Source organism: Ambystoma mexicanum, chromosome 8 (assembly GCF_040938575.1).
Source record: "Ambystoma mexicanum isolate Mex_15411 chromosome 8, UKY_AmexF1_1, whole genome shotgun sequence".
Classification (NCBI taxonomy): Eukaryota; Metazoa; Chordata; class Amphibia; order Caudata; family Ambystomatidae; genus Ambystoma; species Ambystoma mexicanum.
Window position 1 is genome coordinate 1,055,565,974 of NC_090929.1, and position 27,412 is coordinate 1,055,593,385.

A 27,412-nucleotide genomic window follows, 5' to 3' on the forward strand; every position below is an offset into this window, starting at 1 on the left:
TCACGTTCCTGGAGTGGAGTTTCTTCTTTGAGTGTTCAAAGGATTGTCTGGCCTTCTGGACCTCGCGGTATAATCTGGAAAGAAGGCTATTCTGGCTCCGGTGTATGTGACAGTCCCTTTTGTTCGGGCCATTTGTAGAATCGCATTCCTGTCTCGATAATTGAGAAGCCTAGCAATGACTGTTCTTGGGGATGCGCCTGGGGTCGGGCGACCTGCTGGTATTCGGTGTGCACGTTCCACGGAAAAGAAGTTTGAAAATGTTTTTGGCGCAAAGAGATCGGCCAGCAACTGCTCCAGAAAGAGTTCCATGCTAGGTCCCTCCGTTCGTTCTGGCAAGCCAAGGATACGGATGTTATTGCAACAGGACCTGCCTTCTCCCTCGTCAAACCCCGCCTCCAGGGTCTTCAATCGGGTTATCGCCTGTGAGAGTTGTTGGTGCACTCCTCCGAGATCGTCTTCCACCCCGGATACTCGTTCAACTTCCCCAGTCTGAGACGAGAGTTTCTGAAGATCGTGGCGAAGGAAAGATACCTCAGCTGAGATGCCGTCCATTTTCTTCTCCATCGAGGAGCGAGAGCTGATAATAGCGGCCATCACATCCCTCAACGTCAAGGACTCATCCGGTCGTGAGGAGGTCGCCTCTGGGTTCACGTCACTCAGTGCCGTGAGTGTACTTGTGGCGTATTGGTCCATGGTACTTTGCATAGTTTTCTTACCCTTGCCCATGGTGCTGCTCAGCACAGTCCAGCAGTGCAGTGGGAGTTTGTGAGGCGCACCCTGCCTCGTTTCGAAGTCTAAGCACCTGTATTGGTTACGTTTCGTGAATCCCTGTTGGCCCTACCTCGTATCTGGAATCTATGCATCTGTATTGATTGCGTTCCGTGATGCCCCGTATGGAGTCTTAGCTGTGGGCAGACGCGGCGCTGGTTCCCCATAGCACTTCTATGTTGATCGGATCACTCTCTGCATGTGTGCACAGTCGCCGTATGCCCGGCGTGGTCCTCACTCCTAGGTGTGTTAGGCCGCCGCTCATAGGAGTTAATGTTCTGGGGGCGCACCTGGGCTTCGCGGCTTGTAGTTGTTTTTTGGCACAGACGTGGTGGGTTGAGACAGGATTAGCCCCCACACCCCCTTCGTGTCTCTCTATTGTTCACTTCAATCTGAGCAGATGAGATGAGAAGTGTAGTGGGGCCATCACGACATCAGCCTGGTGACAGGGAGAGAGTGGTGTTGTCGCCAATCCTGCGCCTATACCTAAATAATAGGCAGTGCACCAGGCTTAGCGCATCCTCCTGCCTCTTCCAACCGGTGAAGACGGCTACTGCTGGGCTCTCTGGCAGCACCCGTGTTCCGTAGATTTGTACAGGGGGCAGTCGGGCTTAGCTTGGGGAGAGCCACCAGTCCGGGAACAGGGGGGGGGACATCCGTATCATGTGTCGGCCAACTCTGAATGTTGTCTCTGTGTCTGGCTGCACCCCCTTCTCACTCACAAAGTATCTGGGTGTTACACTGCTTTGCCGTTAATTCATCTGGGGGGAGAGGTTTGTTACTGCGAGTACTCCTCCCGCCGACGCAGGCCACTATTGCTTGTCGATGGTACCAGGAGCCTGTGCCGCCCCCACAGTTGTTGTGGCTGTCAGTGCCCCCTTTTCAACCGATAGGCGCTGTTGTCCCTCCAGCGAATGCGGTCCCCTTCTGGTTACAGTGGAGCAGGTATATCCGCTAGCAGGGTCAGTGCAGGAGAGGAGATTGCACCCTTTTGTTGTTGCTTCTATGCCTGTGGAGATGGTAAGGCACTGTACGATAGGGGCCAGACACCACGTCGCCGGCGAGACTTTGCCCGCACCAGATATAACACGGCTGGGCACGCTGCTAATGTCACTGAGAAAGGGTAGTGGGGGGGAAGGGGCTATCGAGCCTGGAGGGTAGCCCGTAAAACGGCCCCCTCATCTGCTGTGGGTCCCCCATAGCCCCCTCCCCCCATGGCCTGCTGCACACGTCCATAGGGTACTTTCGGCTAGACCGCCCGAGGCAGGCGACCCACGCTCTTACTTGTAGGTCTCGGGGCAGTCCTGAATGCCGTGGGCCCTTCTCCCCTTCACTTCCGGACTGGTGTATACAGCGTCGGGTTACGACCTCCGGGAGCACCAGGATCGTCCCTCCGGTCCTTCAGGTCTGTTAGTTGGTGAGCAGGCCTGGGGGCTCCCCAGTCTTCTCGACTCCAACCGGCACGCCTGCCTCCCCGCCAGCGCCCCTGGGACCCCTCTACATCAACTCTCTCTCCCTAAATACCTCCCTGTTCGAGCCCTTCAGTCATCTAGCTCGAACTCCCTGCAGATCAGACTCTTTTCCAAGCAGAGAGTGTTGGGGGCGGGGGGGGGGGAAACTCCTCTGTAGGTACCTCCCTCTGGAATGGCCTGCCTGCCCCTCTCACTCTTGAGCCGGATCGCCTTAAATTCTGGAAGCTTATCAAGACCTTCCTTTTCTCTTCTTCCTTCCCTCTCCCCTGCTAATGTCCCTGTCTGCTTGTGTGACTGGCTGCCTTGTTCCTTCAGAGTTCTTCACCCCCCCAGTCTACCCCTTCACTTTGTCTCCCCTGACTCCCACTCTGCTTCACCCGGCTTTGTCCACCTGGCTTCCCCTGGCACTTGCTTTTCCTCACAAACCCTTCTGCCCTGACCGACACCACCCCACCCCTCCCCCCGTTTCCCCCCCACTGCACCCTGCACTTCTCTCATTGAACTTGCGTGTTCCGAATGTCACAAGGCCTAGTAGGATTGTTTGTTTTTTGTCCTCTCTGTTTCCCCCACTCTCTTGTCTTGTTGCACCTTGAAACACATTGTGTATAGGCGCAGGCAGATTATAAATACCCAATAAATAACAAATCTGGCTGGAGGTATCTCCTGCGGCAAAAAGTGGTGGATTTAACGTGGGAGGAATCATTGCCCACAGTAAATCCAACACATTTCCATTGGAGACCTATGGACTCCGAAAATGAGGATAACAGTCATACCACCACTCAGAATCCAAAGGTAATTCTGCCGGACCAAGTGGCGGTAGTAGGTATTTCCACAGTAATACTGCCAAACTCTAAATGTGACCTAGCGCATGTTCCATATTTTAGCTTTCACTTGGTGTGTTATATTAGATTGGAGTGTCTTGTTGCATGAATCTTTCAGTGAAATTGCTTGCTGATCCTTGAACGAAGAGGAATGTTTCTGTTTACCTGGGTGCTTTTGAAGTCGGAATGTCTGGAATGCAGCTCATACCAGTAGTTACTGACTGCATCATGAACATTCTGATTGGCTGAGAAGAGATCTATTATGATGTGTAAGTGCTAGTAAAAGTATAAGACTGTTTTTTGTATGTGAGCTCTGTTCATATGAATCACATTGTTTGGATTATTATGGCTGTACGTTTGTCTTTAATACTGTACTGTATAGTTGCAACTCTTACTTGCTAAATCACAGCCGTTGAGTATACTATGAACACCCACAATAATAGTTTGTTCACCATCCAGGTTCTGATGCTGATTGATGCCAGCTTTGGGTTTGAAATGGAAACCTTTGAGTTCCTCAACATCTGCCAGGTCCATGGCTTCCCCAAAATTATGGGAGTCCTTACCCATCTGGACACCTTTAGAAACAATAAGCAGTTGCGGAAGATCAAGAAAACGTTGAAACACAGGTTCTGGACAGAAGTGTACCAGGTGGGCAACTTATGAAGAAAGGATTTAACTATGAAAACTAAGTATTGACAATGGAAAGGAGCTCTTGTCTAAAATGTCTTGTGAATATCTTCCTAGAAGAGTAGGCATGCCAAACTACTGGCTGTAGTAACTTTAAAGTCTGAGAACATATATTCTCAAAGTCAATAAACCATAATCCCCTCTCACTCCCACCATTGGCGTTCGAGAAATGGCTATTTACAAATTGAGTGTTAAAAGTATCTGTTGCTTTTAGTCACTTTCTTCTGAAAGGTCATTAGCTCCCTAAAAGGGGTATGCCCTGTTTAAGCAGATTTGTTTTTGTCAACATGGAGAGCAAGTCCACTTAAAATGAGTGCAGGCCTTTTATCTCTTGGTGCTTCCAACTGCATGTCTGGCAAAGGAGCAATTAAAAAAGGGCCCGGAAGTTCATATTTCCTGAAATTGCATTGGTCATTGCATTGATCCTTTTTGCCACCCATTTATTTACATTGGCCTAGCAGAATGCAAACATTTTTCTGCCATTATCGCTTCTGGCCTGCCGATAGCATTTTGGAAAATTTGTTTGTAGGTTTCACATTTTCAAAGTTTGACCTCCATGTTATTACAATAATTATTCATTAAAGTACCTCTCTGTAAAAAGTCAGATCAGATAGGTTAAAAACAACCTAAAAAATAAGTTATTTCTGTACATCTCGGCATGTGTGTGTTTTAGCGCTGTAAATAAAGTTAACAATGTGAATTTTCTACATTTGTAACATTTGCATTTATTTGAAGAACAGGGATGTCCACTTCAATCAGAAATTGTTTAGAATAGCACATTTACAGATGTGGAGGCATTGCCCTTATGTAAGGTAACATTTATAGGTAGCATTTCCTTTCTGTGTGTAATTCTCCCCACTTTTGAGTCTGCAGCACCTTTTGCTGGACTCTTGGATTTTTTTGACCAGTTCTCCTGAGTGAGTGGGAACCTTTTTTCTACCCACCCACTCAGTTTTTTACTCTACCTTTGTGGACCTTTTTCAACCCGTTTTGTTCTATCTTTTTGGAGTCATGCTTGTCCTCCAACTTTTAAGGCATTTGTAATTTATTATTCCAGCACACATCGCTTCTCTACAGTGTTGCGGGGAGCTCATTGAGCTGCCCTCTCTATCTTTCTTGTGTTAACAAACGTTACCAAGGACATTGTCATGATGCCTACCCCCGGGCATCTGGATAGTGTCCATCAGCCCCGGGAGCAGGCATCCAGATACTCATTAAAACCCCAACAGCCCCGGCTGGGGGCTGTTTGGATTCAGTCCTAGTGCCTTAGGCGCCAGGCTCATCATAGAAAACAGTCCTGGCGCCATAGGCGCCAGGCTCATAGACTTTTCTTACCTTATGCAGACCATGCTGCAAATGAGTCCAAGCCAACGTGAGGCCTGGATGGGACTATTTTATTACAGGGACTATTTTTCACTCGGGTGTGGTTCTGGGGAACTTCTTACCTGGGACTACTTTGCAGGCTATTTAAACCACGCCCGAACAGCAGCCCATGCTTCGCGTTATTCTGCATCCAGCAGCGTGACGCTCACCGTGTCTGCAAGTCAGCATCCAGTCATCTGCCACGCCCGCCTCAAATCCGGAGCTCCTAGACAAAAGGAAAAGAAAGGAGAAGAGGTTAGATCACGGACATTATTTGATTCCTTACCTGATTCCGGATCCAGCACATCTCCGAGCCTGGAAAGGACATTATTTCAGCACGCGTCGCTTCGCCAGCAGAAGCACTGTGTTATACTCACCAGTCCACCGCATCTTTCGACTCGGCGCTGCCTCCATTTTCTTCGTCGAAATCCAGCACCTGGGGGGAAACAAAAGGAATAACAAGGTGAGCCGAGAAAACAGACAAAGACAATCTCTTTGCCACCATAGGCTTACCTGCTTTACCACCAGAGGTACTATTCTTTCATTCGCCGCATCTTCCTATGCCGTTAAACTCATGCAACTTTTACCGGACAGTGTTTGTTAATACAGACTCTTACCTGAACGCCATTAGCTGCCTCCAGGCAATATTCTTTTGGACCCAGCTGCAACCTAACAAGGGAATGGAACAAGAGTAAACATCGGACATATTGAACTCTTTGAACTTTATAGACACTGGAGTTAATATTCCTCCGGAACTCCTCCAGTACCTTCAACCCAGTGAAGTAACTGGTATCTACGCACCCCTGCATGCCATGCAGGATGGAGAGCTCATCATTTAAAAACATAAGGTGAGATTACCAAAAGGGGATATCGGAGGTGATTAGTGGGGAGAACGAGAACTGTTGGGGGGGGCCATCACTAAAGTCCACGGGTGGCTAAATCCCTTTCTCCACTTGCAGGAGAACACATCTACGAGTCCAGCAGACAAGATTAGGCGGGCCAGTCCAGACTGTCATCTCTTCACTACGCATCACATTGGTGGAGACCGCAGCTGTCCGGGTCCGATCGACACCCCTGTGGGAACCAGGTGAGCGTAACGGACACGGGTATACTTTTTATACTACCTGACTTTTATATTGTGGAATCGGCACACAACACCTTCTGTGGAGTGCTGAGAGGACAGAATAGCTCTCATTACGAGTGACCCGGTCCTGAAAAAAAGTGCAGGTAACAACTGTTACCGGCACCTTTTTCAGACTGGGTCACTCCAAGTCTGCTGGTAGGGGCTGTGAACTACTGGCAGGCTTAACCTGCTGTTAGTTTAAGCCCCTACCGGCAGATAATTCGCTGAAACAGCGGCACTGTTACTAACGGTGCCCGTGATTCAGTATTCCCGGGATATCGGGTGGCAGAAACGGTAAGCCGAGGTTGCCGGTAAGGCAGCCTACCGGCAACTTCTTAATGAGGGCCAATCTATCCCTTTTTCCACTTCTATTGTAATTTACTAGCTAGAGTGACAAGTTCGTCTAAGTGGCTGGTGGAAGTGGATGATTTATACCGCATTTTTCACGAACTTGACACACAGGCTATAACTGCTGCCGTAAGGGACACGTGAGCCATCGACCAGAAAATGGTGGCTGTACTTTTTTTTTTTTTTTGTTTTTTTTCCTCTCGCCAACTCATGAGTTGTCTTTCTTGAGCCTTCTACCTACTAAGGTGGGGGAGGTCCTGCTAGGTCTTTTTGTTTTTGGCGGGTTTCCTCAGTAAAGCCCGCCAAGGCTCTCTGTGTACCCGAAAGGGACAGGAAGTGGGGGAGGTGAAGGGACAGGAAGTGGAGGAGGTGACCGAAACTACCCATGTCTTTGTCCCGCAGTGTGTCTGCCTTGATCCAGTTCGAACTGGGAGGCTGGCTGTCCTTTTGTACAAGCCAGACCACCGATTTGCATGAAGGCTTGAATGGTTATTTGTGAATCCCAACGGTTTTCCTGCATAAAAGGTGAGGGTCCTGGAGCAGAAAGGCAGAGTCGAAGAATCCGAAGAAGAATACACAGACTATGACTATCTGCAGCCACCTCCAGTGACGGCTGAGTAACCACTGCTTCTCCAACCTCCTCTTCTGCTCGACAGGGAAGATCCAAACCGGATGACTTCCTCCCTTGGACTGGTGGGCCTAACCAGTGTCGAGACAAACTGCATTTTGAGCTACCCCTCAAAGAGCTGTGACCGCCCTGGGCTGCAATCTGCTAATACTCTGGGACCTGGACCATTTTGCTGTGCATTCTCTCCTGCGGTTTCGGCTGAGATGTCTCCCCTTACAAATCCCCTTACAAATCGGGGACAGAGGAATTGGGGGGGGGGGGGGGGGGAGGATAAGTCTGCTGTGACAACCTTCGCTCTTCCAAAGCCTGTGCTGAGTCCCAACTAGCCAGCATTGCGAAGATCGTCTGCTAGGCCTCCCTGAACCTTCTTTATAACAAACATTGTACCTACTTGCAACATTGAAGAATCCTGCTAATCTTTTAACTGACAGTGTAGAGGAGGTCCCAGATAAAGCCTGCACTCCCATCGCCCATTTCGAAGTACCAGGAATGTTCACACCAAAATATGTGACGTATGATGAACAAATAAACCAGCAGAGAGCCGCAGTAGGGCTCTACCCAGTGCCTATCATGAGAACAACACCTGTCGAAATAACGATACCTAGAAAACCATGGACAGTAAGGTATCCATTGGGAAAACCCTACCAACAAATAAGACGAAATGAAGATGGCCTAAACACTGTCCCGGAAGAAACCCAAACGGCCTTAATTGAAGACTAATGGTGATGTCACGAAGGCCCGGACAGACTTGCAGGTAGAAGATAAGATGACCCAAAGATGGCACAAGAGACGAAATGTCATGAATAAGGATATCGTGAACCTAGAAGAAGAGACGATGTTGAAATATAAAGAAGCTTAAGATGTAAAACAGGATGAAGTCATTCAACCAGCTAACGCCTGTACATATGCTTGAAACCGCAAGAAAGCTAAGAAAACAGTGCGGCTTGCTATGCTTAGTAGAAGATCGACCGTGGCAAGCACTACCTATACATATCTACCTCAACGAAGCACATTATAGAAGTGTAAGTCCGCTTTCACAAAAGCAGAATTAGCTTAGGTTACTAGAGGCCAAACAGGACAGGATTCATATTCCAGCTAAAATGAGAAGAGATGGCTGAATCGAAACTCAGCAGAGGCAACATGAGCCAGGAAGAGCCAAGGTCAGACCAATGGAAGGACCGAACAGTAGCTTAAACAAAACTTAAGAACAGAATAGCCTATCTTGGGAAGATCGAGATAAGGAGTCGTAGGCAGGTGGCAAGCCGAATAAGAACTAAATGCACAAATTGAGGGAAACTTGGAAGATTTACGGTGTGAGTAGCACGTGACCATCCGAGCGAGAAGGAGCACAGGTTCACACCTACGCTTGGCAGCCGCCCAGACAAATATAACTTTTCCTGACAAGAAGACACAGTTTCGAGGCCGACCACAGCCAACTAATTGACACATAGCCACTAAAGTAATGATGGATTGAAGGAAGGCCAGGTGAAACTTGGGGCATCCTGCACCTGGCTGACCATTCTGCGTGCTGCTAAGTAAAGTGGAAATTTATGCATGGGGTTGAAGCCAACCCAATCACAATGGACCAAATAATCTAGGGTCCTATAGATAGCAGAACCAATGGGACGTCGTACTCTTAATGACGTCCACAATAGTAATGGTAGAAGGAAGGGCTTAGACGCCCACCTGATAGTGTTTATCCAATCCTCACTCCGTTACCATATACAGATATAGTACCTAGAGTAAAGTTACCTTTTCCTAACCAATAGATCTGCATGTTAACTTTTGAGTGTTACACGTCGATGATGACATTATGGAGTATAAATGTTACTGTTTCTATGAAGTTCGAGGGAGTTGAAGCGCGACTGGCTATCGCATCACTGTTGATTTCCATGTTTCCCAGTTTTTTGTACTTGTCATTAAACGGACTCCCCTTGCCAAACCATTGTTGTCCTTATTGATTGGTGTTGGAGTAATATACCTGCACTGCCATCCATCTCAAAGGTGCAGCTATCTCGTCTTAAAGTACTGCGGAGCAAACCCTGACTCTATGGGCCGGCCGGGGGTCTCCCCAGTACAACAGCATCTGGTAGGGCTGGACCTCGTAAAGTGCAGGCTGCTAGAAATTACTTACCAGTATCCTTGTTGCATTACATTGAATGTTGTGTAAACAATTGATTTGCTAACTGGAATGTTACTCTGACCACTTTCCTGTATATCATCTAAAGTCTACCAGTGAATTGAGTAAGGCTCAACCAATTTATTATTGTATATCTGTGAATAAGTTTACTTACCTACAATCCTAGTATTGTATTAGTTGTGTTAGTGTTTATAATAAATAACCATATTTTTATAAAACTAGTTTGTAAGTGTGTTCTTGACGATAAGTGCGCTCTGAGGTCTATGTACTTACATACAGCCCTTCTTCCTCCTAGACTACGCCTGGGTCCTTGACAATAGCTACCAAACCTTTTGGGTATTGTTGGGAGATTAATCATTTTTATGCTTAATCCTCTCTCCTAGTGAGAACCCAAGCACTTTTTGCTGGACTAAATCCTGAATGAGTGGAGCCTTCCTCCACTCATTCATTCTTGTAGGCGCTGTCTTTTTTGGAACTCTGTTCTTTGTTTCTTATCTGTACTATGGAGCATATTTTCGCCATACCTCTTTAAGGCATCTGTATTTTGCTATTGCAGCACACAGCTCCTTATGAGCAGTGTTGCTGGGTTCCCTTTGGGTCTTCCGTAGAGATGCTTTTCTATATCCTAGAGAGTAACTACAGTTCTTAGTATCTCTCCTAAAACTTCATAGTCTGAGAGATTGGCCCACACTACCTTATGTGGAGTGCCGAAGGGATCCCCATTATCCCCATTTCTCTCTGCTTATGTTAGTTTTTAGTCGCATAGATAACCTTCTAGTTATGACTGGTGGCAGTGGACATGTTCTACCAACTATTGTGTGATTTTTATTTATATTTTCTTTTTCTTTCTTCTTTTTACTGCAGGTTATAAAAATAGCCTCGGTGGTGCACAATAGGGGCACCTGAGTACTAACTCGGGGCTCCCTTCTTTTTTTGCCATTTCTAGAGTGGTTTTTCTTTGTTAGCTCTTCTACCATGCTAGTTGGGTGAGGTCTGTGTGTGTGTTTTGCCATTGGCGGGGAACCCTTGGGTGTGCCCGCCTAGGCTCCAGTATGTCTGGGCAGGCAGGAAGTGGTCAAGGTGTTTTCCACCCCTCTGTCCTTTGTCTGCCAGAGTGCCTGAATAGAAACAGCACCCATGTGTGCATTATAACCATATTACAGTAAACCTGTCTTATCAAAATTGTAGCAGTTGCAAGCGTTCAGCAATTACCGATTTTAAGAAGTGGCCCTTTTAAAAGTAGTATAAAGTATACCTAAGTGTGTTGGTTTATTGTGCTAAGTATTTACCAGTAACTCTTGTATATATTTGTGTACGCATTTCTTTGATGTGCATTACTGATTGGGTTCAGTGTACTTACAGCTCACATCTTCCTCTTAAGATAGGCCTGGCTGCTCTGCCACTCTACCAAGGTCTTTGAGTAGTATTGATATTTTATTTCTATCGCGCTCATACACAAGTGTTTCAGAGCGCGACAAGGCAAGGGAGGGGAACAGGGGAGAACAAAACAGCAATCTTACTAGTCCCAGTGACATTCAGAACGCGCAAGTGTATGGCAGAGGGGGAGGGAAAAAGTGCATGAAAGGGGGGAGAAGTGGAAAGTGTGACGCAGAGGAGAAACAGATAAATAACAAATAATAAAGGCAACAAACAGTGGTAGTGCAGCCAGCAATTTGCAAGTGCTGGGTTTAAGGCAGCAGACAGGGTAGGCCCGGAGGCAGTGCGGGAGGGTGGCAGGGTGAGCAGGTACCTGGGCCGAGAGGACATAGGATGGTCAGGTGCACGGTGCCAAGAGAGAACAGATCAGCAGGGGAGAGGGGGAGCGAAGGCAGAAGAAAAGAAGGTCTTGAGGTGCTTCTGGAACCGGAGATGGTTCTCCAAGTTTTAGAGTGGCAGGAAGGCTGTTCCAGAGGGAGGCCCCAGACGAAGACCGAGATCTACCACCAGCTTGTTTCTTTGAAAAACTACTGACCGTGAGGGAGTTGGAGAAGCGAAGAGCTCGAGAGGAGGGGTATTTGCAGAGGGATAGCTGAAGGTATTTTGGACCCAGAAAGCCTTGTTGACAATGCAGAGGGTTTTCAATTTAATCTTTGCATCCACTGGGAGCCAAGCGAGAAATTTCAGAGCTGGAGAGATACGATCCCAGGGCTTGAGGCCAAGGACAAGTCTTGCACTCCTGTTCTGGATTAGTTGCAGAGGGCGGAGCGTAGAGGCAGGTAGATTTAGAAAGATGCTGTTACAATAGTCCAAGCTTGAGAGAACCAGAGCTTGGGATGCAATGAGCTTCTGGGGGAAGGAGAGGAAAGGTAGAGTACCTCTGAGGAGGTGCAGTCGTAAATTTGACTTTTTAGAGACCTCAGAGATGTGGGCGGAGAAGGAAAGGGTGGAGTCAAAGATGACCCCGAGGTTCTTAGCCGGCCAGAGAGTGAGGGGAAAGAATGGTGAAGGTGTGCCGATGAGGAGGATCTCCGTCTTGCTGGCATTCAGACAAAGATCATTGGCGGCACACCAATCTTGAATGGCCGTTAGGCAATCCGAGATGAGAGAGGGAGAGGAGGTGGCAGAGGGCAGCCTGAAAATGAGTTGAGTGTCGTCAGCGTAGCACTGGAAATTTGAGCAGAAAGTGGCAATGCAGTGGCCGAGAGTTGCCAGGTATTGGTTGAAAAGCCAGGGCAAGAGGTTAGACCCTTGGGGAACACCACAGGTAGAGAGGAAGATGGATGAAAGGAAAGACCCAAGTTGGACCTGGGAGGCTTGATCTGAGAGAAAAGAGGTCAGCCAGGCCAGAGCCTGATCAGTGATACCCAGGTTTTCAGAGACAGTTGAGCAGGATGGTATGATTGCCTGTGTCGAAGGCAGAAGAGAGATAGAGGAGGATGAGGACAGAGGGAATGTTAGAGTCCAGGTTGGAGAGCAGATCTTCACGGATGTTCAGGAGAGCAGTTTCCGTGCTTCTGGCAGCTCTGAAGCCAGACTGGTGGTCATGGAGACAGCCGGTCATGGAGACAGCCGGTCATGGAGACAGCCAACGGAATTGGAATGAAGGTTAACCTGAGAGATGGCTAACTTTTCCAGGAGTTTGCCAAGAAAGGGAGTTATGGAAATTGGGCGATAGTTAGCTGGACAAGAAGTATCAGCTGTGGGTTTCTTGAGAAGAGGATACACAAAGGAGTGCTTCAGAGGGGAGGGGAAGGATCCCGAGGCAAAGGAGTGGTTGTAAAAATCAGAAAGGGCCGGAGCGAGGGTGTCAATGCGGTCCTTGTTGGTTTTAGAGGAACAGGGATGAAACTGTTTTGACGAGACTTTCATAGATCGGACTCGTCTAGTGACCTCGTCAGAGGAGAAAAGAGGAAAGGATGAGAAGGAAGGTGGGGGGGTAACTAAAGGAGGGACAGCAAACACAGATGGAGAGGGGAGAGGAGGGGTGTGGGTGGAGAGCGTGAACAGGATGTCCTGGGTTTTTTAAATGAAGTGAGAGGCAAGGGTATTGTAAAGAGCCTGGGAGGCAACAGGAGGGTAGAGACTGCAGCAGGGTTGGCCAGCTCCTTGCAGATTTTAAAGAGTTCGGCCCAGTTGTTAGATGCCGCAGAGACACGTGCTTGAATGTGGACTCTCTTCTTGGTGAGGACAGCGAGTCGGTATTGCCTTTGTAGAAGGTGACAGGCCAGTTTGTCAGAGGATGAACAGGAAGTCCTCCATTTCCTCTCAGCCGCCCTACACTTACGTTTAAGTCATACCCGGAATTGCACTTGGCTTTGGACTTCAAACGGATCCTCATGACAGGGGCAAGAGCATCAAGCGTATCAGAAATGAAGAGTAGAGCAGAGACAGGGCTGTGTCAGGATGTGCGACAGCCAAAGGTGGAAGGTGGGGGGGAGAGAGAAAGTGGCGGCAAAAACCTCTACTGACACACGCTTCATGGGCTGGATGTCCGAGAAGGTAGGGGGCAGTGTTGGGGTAGGCTTGGGTTGGTTGTAGGTGAAAGGATCTAAAACGAAATGATCAAATGCCTTTTTTTCGACACCAAAAGTGCCGGAAAAAAAAGTTTCGAATGCTTTTTTTTAGTTTTTTTTTTTTTTAGTTTTTTTTTTTAATGGGGCGGGGGTTCCCACCCCAACCCCCCGTTTTCCTTTTTTAAAAAAAACTTTTATGCATACTAAACAAAACCATATGTAAATAAATATAAAACCATTTGAAAAAAAAATTCCGGTCCTTTTTGGTTTCAAACAAAAGGGTATTCGATCCTTTGTTTTCGATCCTTTGACTGGACACCGCTTGGCTTGAGGGGGGGGGGGGAGAGGGAGAGGGAGAGGGAGAGGGAGAGGGAGAGGGAGAGGGAGAGGGAGAGGGAGAGATGAGATGAGATGAGATGAGATGAGAGGAGATGAGAGGAGAGGGGGGAGTGATCGCTCCAGGTGAGAGGAGTGGTCAGAGGGATGGGGATGGGGAGGTCAGAGGAGATCAAGGTATCGAGTGTGTGCCCTGCAGAGTGAGTCAGGCCAGAGGGGAGGATGAACAGGGAGAGGGAGTCGCAGAGGTCATGAAGAGTACAGAGGAGGAGCAAGGAGAGGAGCAAGGAGAGTACAGAATGATGCTAAGAGTTTGGGATCCACAAACCACTGGGATAGCTTACTAAAGTCTTACCTCCAAGTGGGACTCTAGGAAAACTCCCCATACAAGTCGTTCAGGCCAAACCTAAGAGTTGCAGCCCGGTGCACCTAAAGAGTGAGTCTTCTGAAGTTCCACTATAGGTGGACTTTAGTAAAACTCCCTAACTTGGGGGCAGAGGAGGCACATGCTTCATTCTAAAGAGGAGTATTGTACAAATAACAACAAAAATTCCATTATTACACAGCACTGGTGGAAGCGGTAGGGTCAGATTGGGAGGATGGGGAGAGGGCAGGAGGAAACTCACTCTTTGGAAAGTAAGTGGGGTGGCTTAATCTTTGAAGGGATCAAGAGTCAGTCTGGCTTTGATTGTGATCGGCTGTGGGCTCCCAAATAGCAGGCGGGTACAGAGAATGAGCGGAAGTGGCATTGGGTGGTGTGATAAATCCAGTGGAGTCATCACCGATTCCCTGACAAAGATCTCCCATGTAGCCAGGGGGCAGCGGCCACTACCGGATACTGACCCTGGTGGTGGAGTTGAGTGAGGATCACATGGAAGGGGAGACGGCTGTCCGGGAAAGTTGGTGAGCCCATCTGGAGGTATGCAGTATTCTTCCCTTCCAAGAGAAAACTTCATCAGTCCTAAAGTCTTGATGGCTTGTTGTCACTATGCAAGTCCTTCCGTCAACCCCAAAAACTATTTTTCGAAAATCACTAGGCAAAACATCATTCATACCTCATAAACTCATAACAAATGTTAGGGAGAAATCTCAGAAATGTGCAAATTCCTCTCTACCTTATAGACCCCCCAGCTATGTTGCTGGACTCTAGGACTTTTAATTTTTAACCTGGAGAGAGCAAGGCCTTTTTCCCACTCATGTATTTTTCTGTGATTTGAACTGTTTCCTTTGGTTTTGGATTCTGACAAAATCCATATGCATCATTTTTTTACATTGTGGCACACAGCACCTTCAGTGCAGTGACACAGGGAAGTCTTTCAGATTTCCCAAAGGTTTAAACACCTTCTCTTGGATAAACTACTGTTTCCAAGAGCAGTGAAGTGAAATTGACTTTATTTACATTTGTAAACTTTCTAGACCCAGCACACACTATCTTACAATAGGGTGCTGGAGGGGTTACTTGGTATCCCTTTTGTCTAATTTCTCATGTAACATTTTTTTCTGATGCTTGTTAATCTGCTTAGAATCGCATGCTGTGCATATGGTCCGACATCCAGTGGTAACCGCAGAGTATTGCATCTGGTCTTTCGGGGACCGAAAGGGGACATCCGCATAGGTGTGCCTGTAACACTATCCCTATTGTGACGTGTAGTGTACCCAAAATCCCTCACCGCCGAGGTCCTTCAGATAGTTTTTTTCCACCCAGATACCTGGTCGCCCCATTGCGGAGCTGTTCATAAGAGACATTGTTTATCCTTGTTTACCGTCTTTGTCGGTTATTTCCCCTAAAGTCACTTCAACGGTGCTTCAAATAATACGGGGAAGACTGCGGGAACTTTCGACGACGGTGGACCTCAACGCCTAAGATCCGGCGGCAGTCATCCATGTGGCCGGGCCCTCTGGCCGCCCTACACAGTAGGGAGAGTGGGGTCAGGGTGGTCATATATTTCGCTATGTCTCTCCTCTTTCCCCCTCTTCACCCTCTAGGTCTGGTCATCATTTTCACTACCTTTTGCTATGGAAAGGACACCATTTAGGTTTTGCCCCTCTTCCAGGATCAGATACCTGTGGAAGGACGAGCACGATCAGTGCAATAATTGTCTACCCCTTCACCACGATGAAGCGCGGTGTGCGGCTTGTAACACCTTCGACCTAAAACAGGAGCGCTGCGTCAAGCGGCGGGCCGCCCACAGCATGTCGCAGGCTGGATCTTCTCCCTCCCCCTAACTCCCACCCACCGCTGCACCCGCCGAAAGTGACAGGGGCACTAGCGATGACCACGCATCCATATCGGATGCCATCAACCTTACAACGGACACTTCTAGGTCCACCACGCACATCCCCGACCCCTCCAGGCCTGATGCAAGTCACACTACGGGGACAACACCCGGCGACAGGGGCGACATTTTTGACGGAATCCTCTGATCTTGAAGATCAACAGCCTTCCCTGCATCCGCAGCAGTGATTTGCGACTGGGTCTTTGAAAATTAAGGGCGCTACCTCAAAATCACATTTGGCCAGTGGAGCACGCTCAGCTGATGCTCCGATGCTCCCTAAGACCCCAGTAGGACAAAGATCTACCGCTAGGCCTCCTAGTAGTCTGGCATGCCCCGATTTACCGGACATCGCCAAAAGTATCGCAAGGATTACTTCGGCAGTGGGGCTGATGCATAAGGAGTCGACGAAACATAAGGAGCGTGCCGTCGACACGTCTAAAGACGCACCATAGCACCCTGATGCTTGTGAAGACTATGAAGACAGTCAAGAGCCTTTGTCTAGCACTATTAGTACTACATTTTGGCACCAAAGGCAAGAAAATGAAGGTTTTGCACCTTCTGGTTCGTCTTAATGGACCAGGGAAACATTTGAAGGGTGCATGGACCACTTGGAAAGGATTGTCACTTTCAGAGCACCCTACACCCAAGAGACCCCGGGAGGATCCTCTTTCTGTGTCAACCTTAAGATTTCCTGGAAATGTAGAATCCTCTCAGGAACATTTAACTTCTATCCACCCTGAAGATGAAATTCAAATGGACACATATCAAGACATTTATGATGAGGAAGAAGATACTACTTTCCTACAGGACTACACTGCAGATGACCAGGCGGATGCCACGGACATCTGGGGGGGTGGGGATTTGGGCACTCATGAAGCTGAGACGGTGCCATGGGCACTCTCTACTCACAATCAGGACACAGATGTCCTGTGTTTGGACTCCCCTCCTTCCACTCCGGCCCGCCAGGCTTCACAAGTAGACAATCAGATGGCCTTTAATGCAATTTTAAGGAAGGCAGCCGATTACTTTCAGATTGCCACCCAAGATGCCATACCTGAACAAGATTTTGTGGAGGACATTCTTAAAGAAACCCCCTCCCTGCAGTCAAACCATTCCTCTCCTAAACTCCATCAAAAGGAGATTGACTCCTTCTCTTGTCATGCCCAGACCAGGGCAGTAAATCCAACAGTGGAGAAATTATTTCGGCCATCGCCTACTGACCCTCAATATATTAAAAGCCATGCCACCCCTGATTCCCTAGTGGTTACCACCACCACTACCCTGAAACGGGCGGGAGTACCCCTGGCTACTGGAGAGGCACCTCCCGATAAGGAGTCAAAAAGATGATATGCCTTGGGTAAACGTATTACCACGGCAGCTGCTTTTACCACACGCATAGCAAACGCCACGTTGCTTGCCAGTTATGCCGATGCGCAATGGAACCTTATACAAGGTGGTCTCCAGGAGGTACCCGAACCAGCAAAGACAAAATTACTTGCCAACATGGCCGAGGGTAGGCAGGTCAACCAAAATGTTTTAAAAACACTCTGGATACTGCAGAGATGGCAGGAAGATCCCTGGCTCAGGGTACACTGCTTCTTCTGGCTGTTATCTCATGATCGATGAAGCTCCTCTCTCAGAGCTGCCTGCCACGTGTAATATAAGTTATGGGTATATACACCTCTTATTGTATTTGTATCTGAATCTGCTTATGGTATCTATTTCTTTACATTTTGTATATTTGTGTAAATTTACTGTGTATGTACTGTTTACTGTAATCTGTTTGTAAGAGTATGAGCCCGGTTGCCCCTGGGCCTGGCTTGCGCTTTATAAATAAACAAAACTTCAAACTTAAACAGCACGCTTGGCTCCGGAACTCGGGCTTCAAGCCGGAGACCCAAGCAGCTCGTATTAACAAACCTATTGAAGAGTCAAATCTCTTTGCTAAAGCCGTCGACGAGGCTCTAGAGACTGCCAAAAAAGAGCATGAGACTCTTAAGTCCCTGCAACAAATCACACAAACCCCCCCCCCCCCCCACAGAGGGGAAGTGGTTCCTGCTGGTCCTTTCGAGGCCAATCCCGTTCCGCCCAAAACATGTACAACATTGGAAACAACTGGAACTCGGGTCAATCGTCCAGCATCCCCGCCATCTATCCACCTAGGGCTCAGTGACACAGTAAGGGCAACTGACCTACGGATCCAGGTTCCCTCCCATGTCACCCCGGTTGGGGGGCGCTTAACATCTTTCCTTTCGGCATGCGAGGAACAGTCGCCCCCGGGTACTGCATAGAATTTGCCAGACCACCGAAGACAAGACGCCTGACGCCAGATTATCTGCGAATCCTGAAACAAGAGGTGGACGCACTTCTGGAAAAGGACGCCATAGAAGCCGTCCCTATTCTTCAGGTAAACAAGGGTATTTATTCAGTGTACTTCCTTGTACCCAAAAAGGACCTTACCATGCGCCCTGTACTAGACTTGCGCCCAGCGAACAAGTTTGTCAAACCTCAAAGGTTTCGTATGGTAACTCTGCAGGAAGTAATCCCACTGTTGAAACAGGGGGATTACATGGCAACATTGGACATGAAAGATGCATACTTTCATATTTCAATGTTGCCGGCGCACAGGAAATACCGAAGGTTCATGATAGAGGACCAGCACTATCAGTTCAAAGTACTCCCCTTCGACATCGCCTCGGCGCCAAGGGTGTTTACGAAAGTCCTGGCAGTGGCAGCAGTACACCTGCGCAGACTATCCGTCCCTGTCTACCCTTACCTCGACGACTGGCTCATAACGGGGGACTCTTACGAGTCATGCCTAGGAAATACTCGGAAGACTATAGACCTCCTATTCAGTCTTGGATTCTCCATCAACGAGAAGAAATCCAGTTTAGACCCCAGTCAAGCCAAACAATTCCTAGGTGTTCTGATTCAGACAAACGAGGGTCTAGTCTTCCCCTCCGAGAGGGTTCAGAACATCAGATTCTCCAATAAGTAGCCAGTCGGGAAGTGACGGCACGCAAGGCAATGCGCTTGCTAGTTATGATGGTGTCATGCATTTATGTAGTTCACCACGTGCGGCTGCGCATGCGTCCCATGCAAGAGTGGCTCAACAGCCAGTGGTGTCAGACCAGCGGACAATGGGAAGATCTGGTAGTTGTCTCGCCAGCCCTCGTTCTCCCTCTGCAGTAGTGGTCGAGGGAAAACCTTTTGAAGGTGAAGACCTTCGCCACCCCCGCAGTGGAAGCCACTCTCACGACAAACGCATCTCTCACGGGGTGGGGGCTCACCTATTTCAGCAGACAGCGCATGGAGTGTTGTCCCCACAAGTAGCATCCAACCATATAAATCTGTTAGAATTATTAGCAGTGTTCAAGGCACTAAAGGCCTTTCAGACACAACTACAAGGGAAGACAGTTCTGATCCTGACAGACAGCACCACAGCCATGTATTACCTAAACAAACAAGGGGGCACACACTCCCCAGCGCTATCCAAGCTGTCCCAAAAATGTGGATGCGGGCTCTCAAACACAAGATGTTCCTGTTGTCCCAACATGTTCAAGGGGAACTCAATCTTCTGGCGAACATGCTCAGCAGAGTTTTCCCACTGCCCTTAGAATACGAATGGTGTCTACACGAAGACATAGTCTTCAACGTCTTCGCAGAATGGGGCTTCCCAGAGATAGACCTGTTCGCTACTCAGGAGAACGCCCAATGCCAAGACTACGCCTCCAGGTATCCCCAGAACAGCTCCGAGGGGAACGGACTCTGGATAGCATGGTCAGGGAAATTTGTCTACGCTCCCTCCCCACCCCCCCGCCCCCCGACTCCCCTTCTCAACAAGATGGTGCACAAGATGCATCAGCAACCAGTAACCATCATATTGGTGGCCCCCATGTGGGCCCGCCAATCCTGGTTCGCTCATCTAATGGAGACGTCCCTCTCCCTCCCTGTGAAACTACCCTGCCCATACAACATGTTGTCCCAGGACGGGGGAGAGACTCTACACCCGTGGCCGCAAACTCTGAACTTAGTGGCCTGGCTCCTGAGGTCATAGAGTTTGGACACCTTCAACTCCCTCAGAGATGCATGGATATACTTAGGGAAGCTTGGAAACCTAACACCCGGTATTGCTATTCCAGTAAGTGGAAACGTTTTGTCACCCCCATATCACACTGCTACGCTTACTCTCTCCTATACACCATCATTCAACTAGAACACAGCTATTCTAGGACACATTCGGCCTAGCTGTTCTCATACTAACATGACCCCATGAACACCTCATCATCCTAATAAAACACAGCAGCTGAGCACATACCGGCTAGCTTGGGCGTCTCCTCAGGCCTAACGCAGTGTCTGGGTGTCCACCCTCCAGACTGAACGCATCCAACTGATTTCCTCAGCACCACACCTACTGCTAAAAAGCAGCTATCATGCAACAACCACTCCAGCTGCACACACATCCGGTGTGCCCACGCACCATACGAACCTCTCTCTCCCCCTCTCTCTCTCTCTCCCCTGACTTGAACTGCGGTTCCCGAGGGCGTTCAACCTACCAGTGCTTTGAGGTCATACCAATGATACATAAGGTGCTATATAAATGCCAAGTAACATAACATATGCACAGCACGTGAATCTAAGCAGATACAATCCTCAAAAATGCTATTACGGTGAGGAATGCATGTCATGTTACCCTTTCTACAATTAATGGTTGGTGGCAGTGGTTTACTTTTTACTACCATTGTGTGCTTTTACCGCGGGCAGGGTTCGCAGATCCAGTACAGCACCCATGGGTGCCCATTTTGTTAAAATAGCCCAGTCTTCTTTTTTCACCATTTATTGCTGGATAGGTCCTTCTTGAGATTTACTATGAGCGCCAAACCAGGTTTGGTTGCTTTGTTCGTTTTGTCTTTGGCAGGATTCACGAGTGAAGGCTGCCTCTGGCTCCAGGATGTCTGGCAGGGGAAAGAAGTGAGGGAGGTGCCAGAAACTCTCTGTGCCTAATCCCCTTGGTTACTGGAATGCACCCAAAGGTGATTGGGTGGCTGGCTGTCTGCCAAGGACAGCCACCCTGCTTTGTGATTGACAGCTAGGCTGGAATGAATGGGAGAAACCTGTGTAGAGGGTGCAGTCAGACATCCTCACTCAAAACTCCGCCCCTATGCTACCTATATGCTGGAACCCAGAGATGACGACATGTGCAGTCCCAGTAAGGGTGCCAATACCGCAGAAAACATTTGAAACAAGATACCCATTAAGGAAACCCTACCTAAATGCACGCAGACAGTGTTCTTTTGGATGAAGTGCCAGAAGAAATGTGCATTTAAACAGAAAAAGGAGACTGATGACGTCATACGAAATAAGAAGCTGACGTATCCAGAGGACGAATAAAGAACAGCAACAAAAATATTCTCTAAGAACTGGAGAGCAGACGGTAAAGATGAGCAGCATTTCGGGCTCGAGATGCAGATGCTCATGCTACAGAAACACTGAAGAATATATGTCAGTTTATACGTGTACAGATGCCGAAATACAAGTAGGGGAAAAGTAATCATAAGGCTGGCTACGTAGTGAATTAGATTGTGGCGATGCCCCAATCCACAACGCACTTGGCGCAGTTGGAAATTACTGATGGCCCGGCAAGTTTCAGAGAAGGTTGGGCTGGCCTAGGACCAAGCAGATGAGGCCACGGAGGAATGGATGCCTGTTTAAAAAGGCTACAACGAATGTGAGAAAAAGAACGCGCTTCTGTTTGAAGCAGTATCAAAAACACTGAAGGCTTCTGAAGTTCATCATTTAATAGGATTAAATACTGAAAAAGGCTCAGAGTGGTCTCCTAATCACATGGGTGAGATCGAAATAGCTTGGGTCAGGCTGTACTGAAACTAGGAGGTACAGTGAGGTTGTACTCCCTTTATTTCCCAGACGAAGTCAACCGCTCCAAGGCCAAGTTCAAAGCTTAATTGTCTGACACATCGCAGGAGTGATGATAGATGGTGGGTTAATTGGAGGGGAGACATGATCGCGCTAAGCTTTCATACACCTGGGATGGTATCCTGCATGCTTCTAGCGTGGGGAATATTCTAGCAGGATACAAGGGTGCCAAACCAATCATAGAGGGTCATGTAATGAAGAGCCCTATAGTTTAAGGATCCAATCAATCGTCGTTTATTTAGTGACGATGTTGATGATCAGTCATTTGGGATGGGCTTAGATGCACACCTGACTTGGATATCCAATCATAAGCTTTTGGGCATATAGAATGTATACTTAGATGTTCACTGAGAGCCAACCGTGGGTAGTCTTACATTTTTGTAGTTTGCCACGTAACAGGACGTCAGCAGTGATAAGTTTTTGTTATAAAAAGAACTGTTTTTTTCTAAAATGTACCGAGATCGAGCTGTGCGGCGTCGGATGATGCCCATTGTACTCCCTGTTTTAGATGATTGGTATTAAAACAGAAAGCAGTTTGCCAAACTCCGAGTCGTTTTGATTATTGATGTTTGAGTAATTTCTGCATCACCATCCTGAATATTGCTACCTCGTCTTAAAGGTCTCACAGAAGTAACATTTCACTTGGTAGCAGATGATGGTTACAAGGCCCATCGATTAAGTAAGCTCTTGGGTCCCGTTAATATCGCACATCCTCCCCCATTTAGCTGAAAGAACATTAAGCTCCCTTTAGATAGCGGTTAGTTTAAAGACAAAAGCTTAGTTTAGGTAGGACGCGACCCTTGTTTTCAAACAGAAACCCCTCCTGATTTCTACAGAAGCTGAGTGGGACTGAAGGCTGAAGCAGCTTGTTGAGGAGGAGGCGATCCTGAGAGTCTGAAGTTGAAAAAACCCAATGGTGAGTAGATTGGGGGAAAAGTGGCAAACTGTATGCATGAGGAATCTTACAAGGGGAAAGCATAATGGAGGGTTGGTTGGGTATTTGGATAAGAAATGAGAAGTATTGAATTGAGGTATATGGACAAGGAGTGTTCCATAGAGTAGCCCAGACGGCCTGCATTCAGGAATGACAGAAGAAAATATCTTCAACTAAAGTAAATACATACTAGACGAATAGACCGGTCTGTTAAGGAAGATATTTTACACTCCCCATCAGGAGTAATATTGGGGACAATAAGAAAGCCGCAAGGCGCGTCAGCTGGGAATTTTGTGTGCCGGCCAATGTATGTTCTATGTTATGTATGTTCTATGTATGTGAGTCAAAGTCGAGGTGAATTGTCGAAGGGCGACAAGAGAATAGAATTGTGTTTAAACGGAAAAAAGAGAAGTGTTTATTTTTGTTGTTTAAAGAAGCATTAATTAAATAAGAGAATTGAAGTGAAACAGAATATAGAGGTTTGGAGCTGCGACGATTGGTGCACGCTCATATTGTAGTGATTGTTTGTGTGAAGCATGAGTATCGACGGGCGAGTGGGCCTTGTTATCATGGAGGATATTACTCCACTTATGTATATGTGCAAGCAGTTGCCGAAATACACACCCAAACTCAAACCGTATAGTACAGAACTTGTTAAATGCACGGTGAATAACATGTTCATGCCGTGGCCACAAGGGGGGTTGCTGTCAAAAGCGGTTTTGCAACACAGGACCATATAATTGCACGCAGCATACACAAGAAAAAAGCTGGAGAAAAGGTTAGCAAGCTTAGAGCTTTGGAAGACGTACCAGGAGGAACGGCAAGATCCACCTCCTGAAGACTGGATGCTTCACCAATGCGGCGGGGGGGGGAGTGAGGAGCCTTCAGATCCCCCCCCACCGCACCTGAAATGCAAGGCAATAGTACAAAAGATGGAGTGTATCCACTCGGAGAGTTTAAGGCAGCGGCAGGATATAGTAATCCAGCGTATGAACCTCCTGCTTATAGCAGTGACAAAGGTTTGGAGAAAGCTCCAGAAAAGGATGTGATCTCTACAGTCCTATGGGGCAAAGAGAGAAGCGAGGGACCAGGCATGCCTGGATATAGACAGAGAAAATAAGAGATGGAAGGGAGACAAAGACAAAACTGACGAGATAGTGCTCATACAAAATGAGTGCATGGGAGGTAAAATATTGCTCAAACTCGATGGAGCAAGCATTATGGAGGTACGGCAAAAGGAAGATCAGGACGAACAAGATTAAAAAAGACAGGGAACGAGAGCAACGAGTAAAAGAGGAAGAGCTTAAAAGGAAGGACAGAGAAAGATGAGAATGGCTGTGTCAGGAAGAGAAGCTGAGGGAAGGAAGAACAAAGGAAATACAATAGGCAGCTAGCGATCGAAGAACAGGATAAATTAAATAAAGAGAAGAGGAAGAAAAGTTAAGAGAAAAGAATATGCAAAGGAGAAAAAAGATGAAATACGTATGGCAAATGAGAGAAGAGGAATGAAGAGACAGGAGGAAGAAAGGATTAGAGACGAGGCGAAGAAACGAAGGGCATTTAATGAGGAATGGAATGAAAAAGGAGACTGAGAGCACGTGACATTGATCGCATTGAGAAAGAGTTGAGGAACCCGAATCCAGTAGTAGCATGGGAGGACATAGAGGAGTTCTTCCCATCGCAAGAGTCGATGACAGGGCCCTCTAGGTTAAATCTAGAGGAGGAGTTTGAAGCAGAAACTATCGATGACAGAATCGCAAAAACATATCACGAACTAAAGACAAAAGGCGAATTGAAAAATAAGGAAAAGATGACCAATTTGAGATTTCCCAATCACGAGGCAAGGAGGGAAGTATGTTTAGTTCAGAGCATCTTTGGACAGGCTAACATTAAATAGGGATGAGAAGGAAGAGAGTCGCACGAGTTGGGGACAGGAGATGTCAAAGACATGTGGGTTTGTGGAATGTTTGTTGACAGAGGTTAGATGGTCGGACCTAGAGCTACCTTAACCGAGGCCGCCAGCCCCAGTGGCGCGGCTAGGTTGACCTACAGGGTGATCCCAAAGTGTGCAGGGTGAGTCGCCACTATACATAAATAGATTTAGGTCGTTGCCAGGAAGAAAGCAGTCGGGAGCCATCATCCCTACTATGGATGGGCAACCAATGGAAGCAGATTGCGATTTGGGGATTTTGCAGTTTTCCTTTATTGGAGAAAGGAGGGGCCAGACCACAATATATTCCATGGCCTTAGATGGATAAGGACAACCTAAGATGTAAGTTGCCCAGTTTAACGTTGGGTGCCGGAAAATGGATTTATGAATTTGAAAAAATTACAGAAGGTAACGCATTAGCCATGGGGACATTAAAGGTCTCCTTGCAGCCATCCTTGCGGAAAGGGCTGACGACATTTGGTCAAGGGCAGGATATGCAGGAGTCACAGAACACAGTGCATGATGGCTCGCCGTTTAATAATTGTAGAGCGGCCGCCTGGAAAGCGCTTAGAGTACAGTATCCTGATACATCGGATATGGGAGCTATAATGGCAAGTAAGATGCAGGAAAGGATCGGCTTGCTTACATTCAAAGTTTTCAAGAGCAGTGGTCTTTGGAAACACAGGAGCCGTGGGGGAAATATATACTAGTATTCTATCATATTTTATTTCGGGGATTGCCTGAGCAAGTACAGAGACAGCTCAAGAAGCTGGTGGGTATGGAAGCAAAGCCATGGCCAGAAATAAAGCTGACCATTGCGCACTGTTGCAAGAGAAGCATAAAAAGGATACTAGAAAAGTTGAGGGAGCCAAATTAGTACAGAAGAAGTTATCTAAATATGCTATTGATGGGGCGATGGTAACTAGTGGAGAGGGTTTAGGATTGCTGCAGGTATGCCGCAGGTAAATAATCAATGGCAGCCAGGGCAAGGAGGAAATGGATTTATGTCAAGAGGTAGAGGAGGCTTTCAAAACAATCAAGGACATTTTCAGAATAGCCAAGGTAGCAATCAAGGTATGCGGGATGGGCAAATCATGAGATTCCCTCTTGTATGTTGGACACGTGGAATGACGGGGCATATAGCGCGAACATATGGGAACCAAGGGGATATACAGAATGGGCAATTTTCAAGAGGGTGGGCGGCAGCTTATCTTCCAGCATATTGCCCGCAAGGTAGAGATGGGTCTGCCCAAGATCAGTGTATCGGACACAAGCACCACGAATACAGCAAACTTTGCAATTTCAGCAAGCACCATTGAATCCACCACAAGGACAATCGCAGCGCACACCCATGCAAATACAGCAGAGTGCAAACACAGGACAATTACTCAATCCCAGGGTAGAAGGTGTCACTGTCAAAGGTGGAAATCCCTTCAGATACAGGGATAAGTATGTACCCACAATAGGACAGCTCACTGGGGGACTTCATGTGTTCAGTACTATCTGTGACGCCTGATCCTAATGAGGAACCTAGGGTTGACGTCACAATAGGAGGCAAATCCTTTCTTTTTTTAGTAGACACTGGAACGACTCGCTCATGTATACGAGAGGGAACATTTTTATTGTCAGGAAATGCCATGAATGCTCAAGGTTTCACAGGAGCTACAAGTAGAGCTCTTTTACTGAGAAATTGCCAGTTTCTATCGGAGAATGTGACATGTCTGTTCCATTATTGTATTCGAAACAGACACCAGTTAATATACTGGTCTGGATTTAATGACCAAGTTAAATATGACAATCCTTCACTGATGAGGGCATAGTGTGCTCGACACCAGGAATACATTTATGGCATTTACAGGGCAGATAGCCTTGCGAGGGAAGCCATTGGAGCCCGAGGTTTTTTTTTATAATGAGTGCGTATTTTGTTAACATGGCTACCTGGATTAGTGGGCAAGACAATGAGAATACCTGATAATTTCTATTCAGGCTGCAGATACTTATAAATGAGGAAAGGGGGACAGAAATTCCCCTTAGAATTACAGGCAGCCATAGTACGAGGAGAAGTTGCCATGCTCGAAGGATTCTTTGACGAAGGCAGGCCATGGAGAACAGTGATTGCCAATGAGGAAGGGTGCAGATTAACTGACGAGGATATGTTTAAAGATGATCTGTTGGACGATGATGATGTGGTGGTTGAAATATTAATCACATAATGGATTATAACAGAATGGAGCGAGATCCCACAGCAAATGGTGATCATGCGACAACGTCCCACATATCTTGATGAGGACATGGAAAAGGTGTCAATTTCTTTATGGACAACAGGTCCTTATGACATAGGCCTATTGAAGGTGGTAGGTGAGGTTAAGATTATGCTTAGACCACGAGCAATTCTGCCCCGAGTGACACAGTACCCCATGTCTGGGGAAGCAGATGAAGGGATTTTTAAGACTATATCAGCCATGATGGATTAGGGCATTCTAGTGACGTCCGTGTCGTCATGCAATACTGCAGTGTATCCGATCAAAAAAAATAAAGGGGGGGTTGTGGCGTTTAATTCTAGATATGAGACCGATTAACCAGATTGTAGAGGCCGAGTTTCCTCTAGTTCCTAATCCAGCTATGATCCTATGTAATATCCAGGTTGAGGCACAATATTTCATGGTGATGGACTTAAAAAAATTAATTTTTCTCAATCCA

General features: G+C 47.4%; 1 protein-coding gene across 1 annotated transcript in view; it reads left to right on the top strand.

Annotated features, from left to right (window-relative positions):
- Positions 1-27,412, top strand: part of BMS1 (BMS1 ribosome biogenesis factor) — a 798,176-nt gene that overhangs the window by 156,143 nt on the left and 614,621 nt on the right. Inside the window, exon 5 of the mRNA XM_069611034.1 lies at positions 3,521-3,709. Coding sequence (XP_069467135.1) covers positions 3,521-3,709 — 189 coding nt within the window. The remainder of the gene's footprint in view (positions 1-3,520; positions 3,710-27,412) is intronic.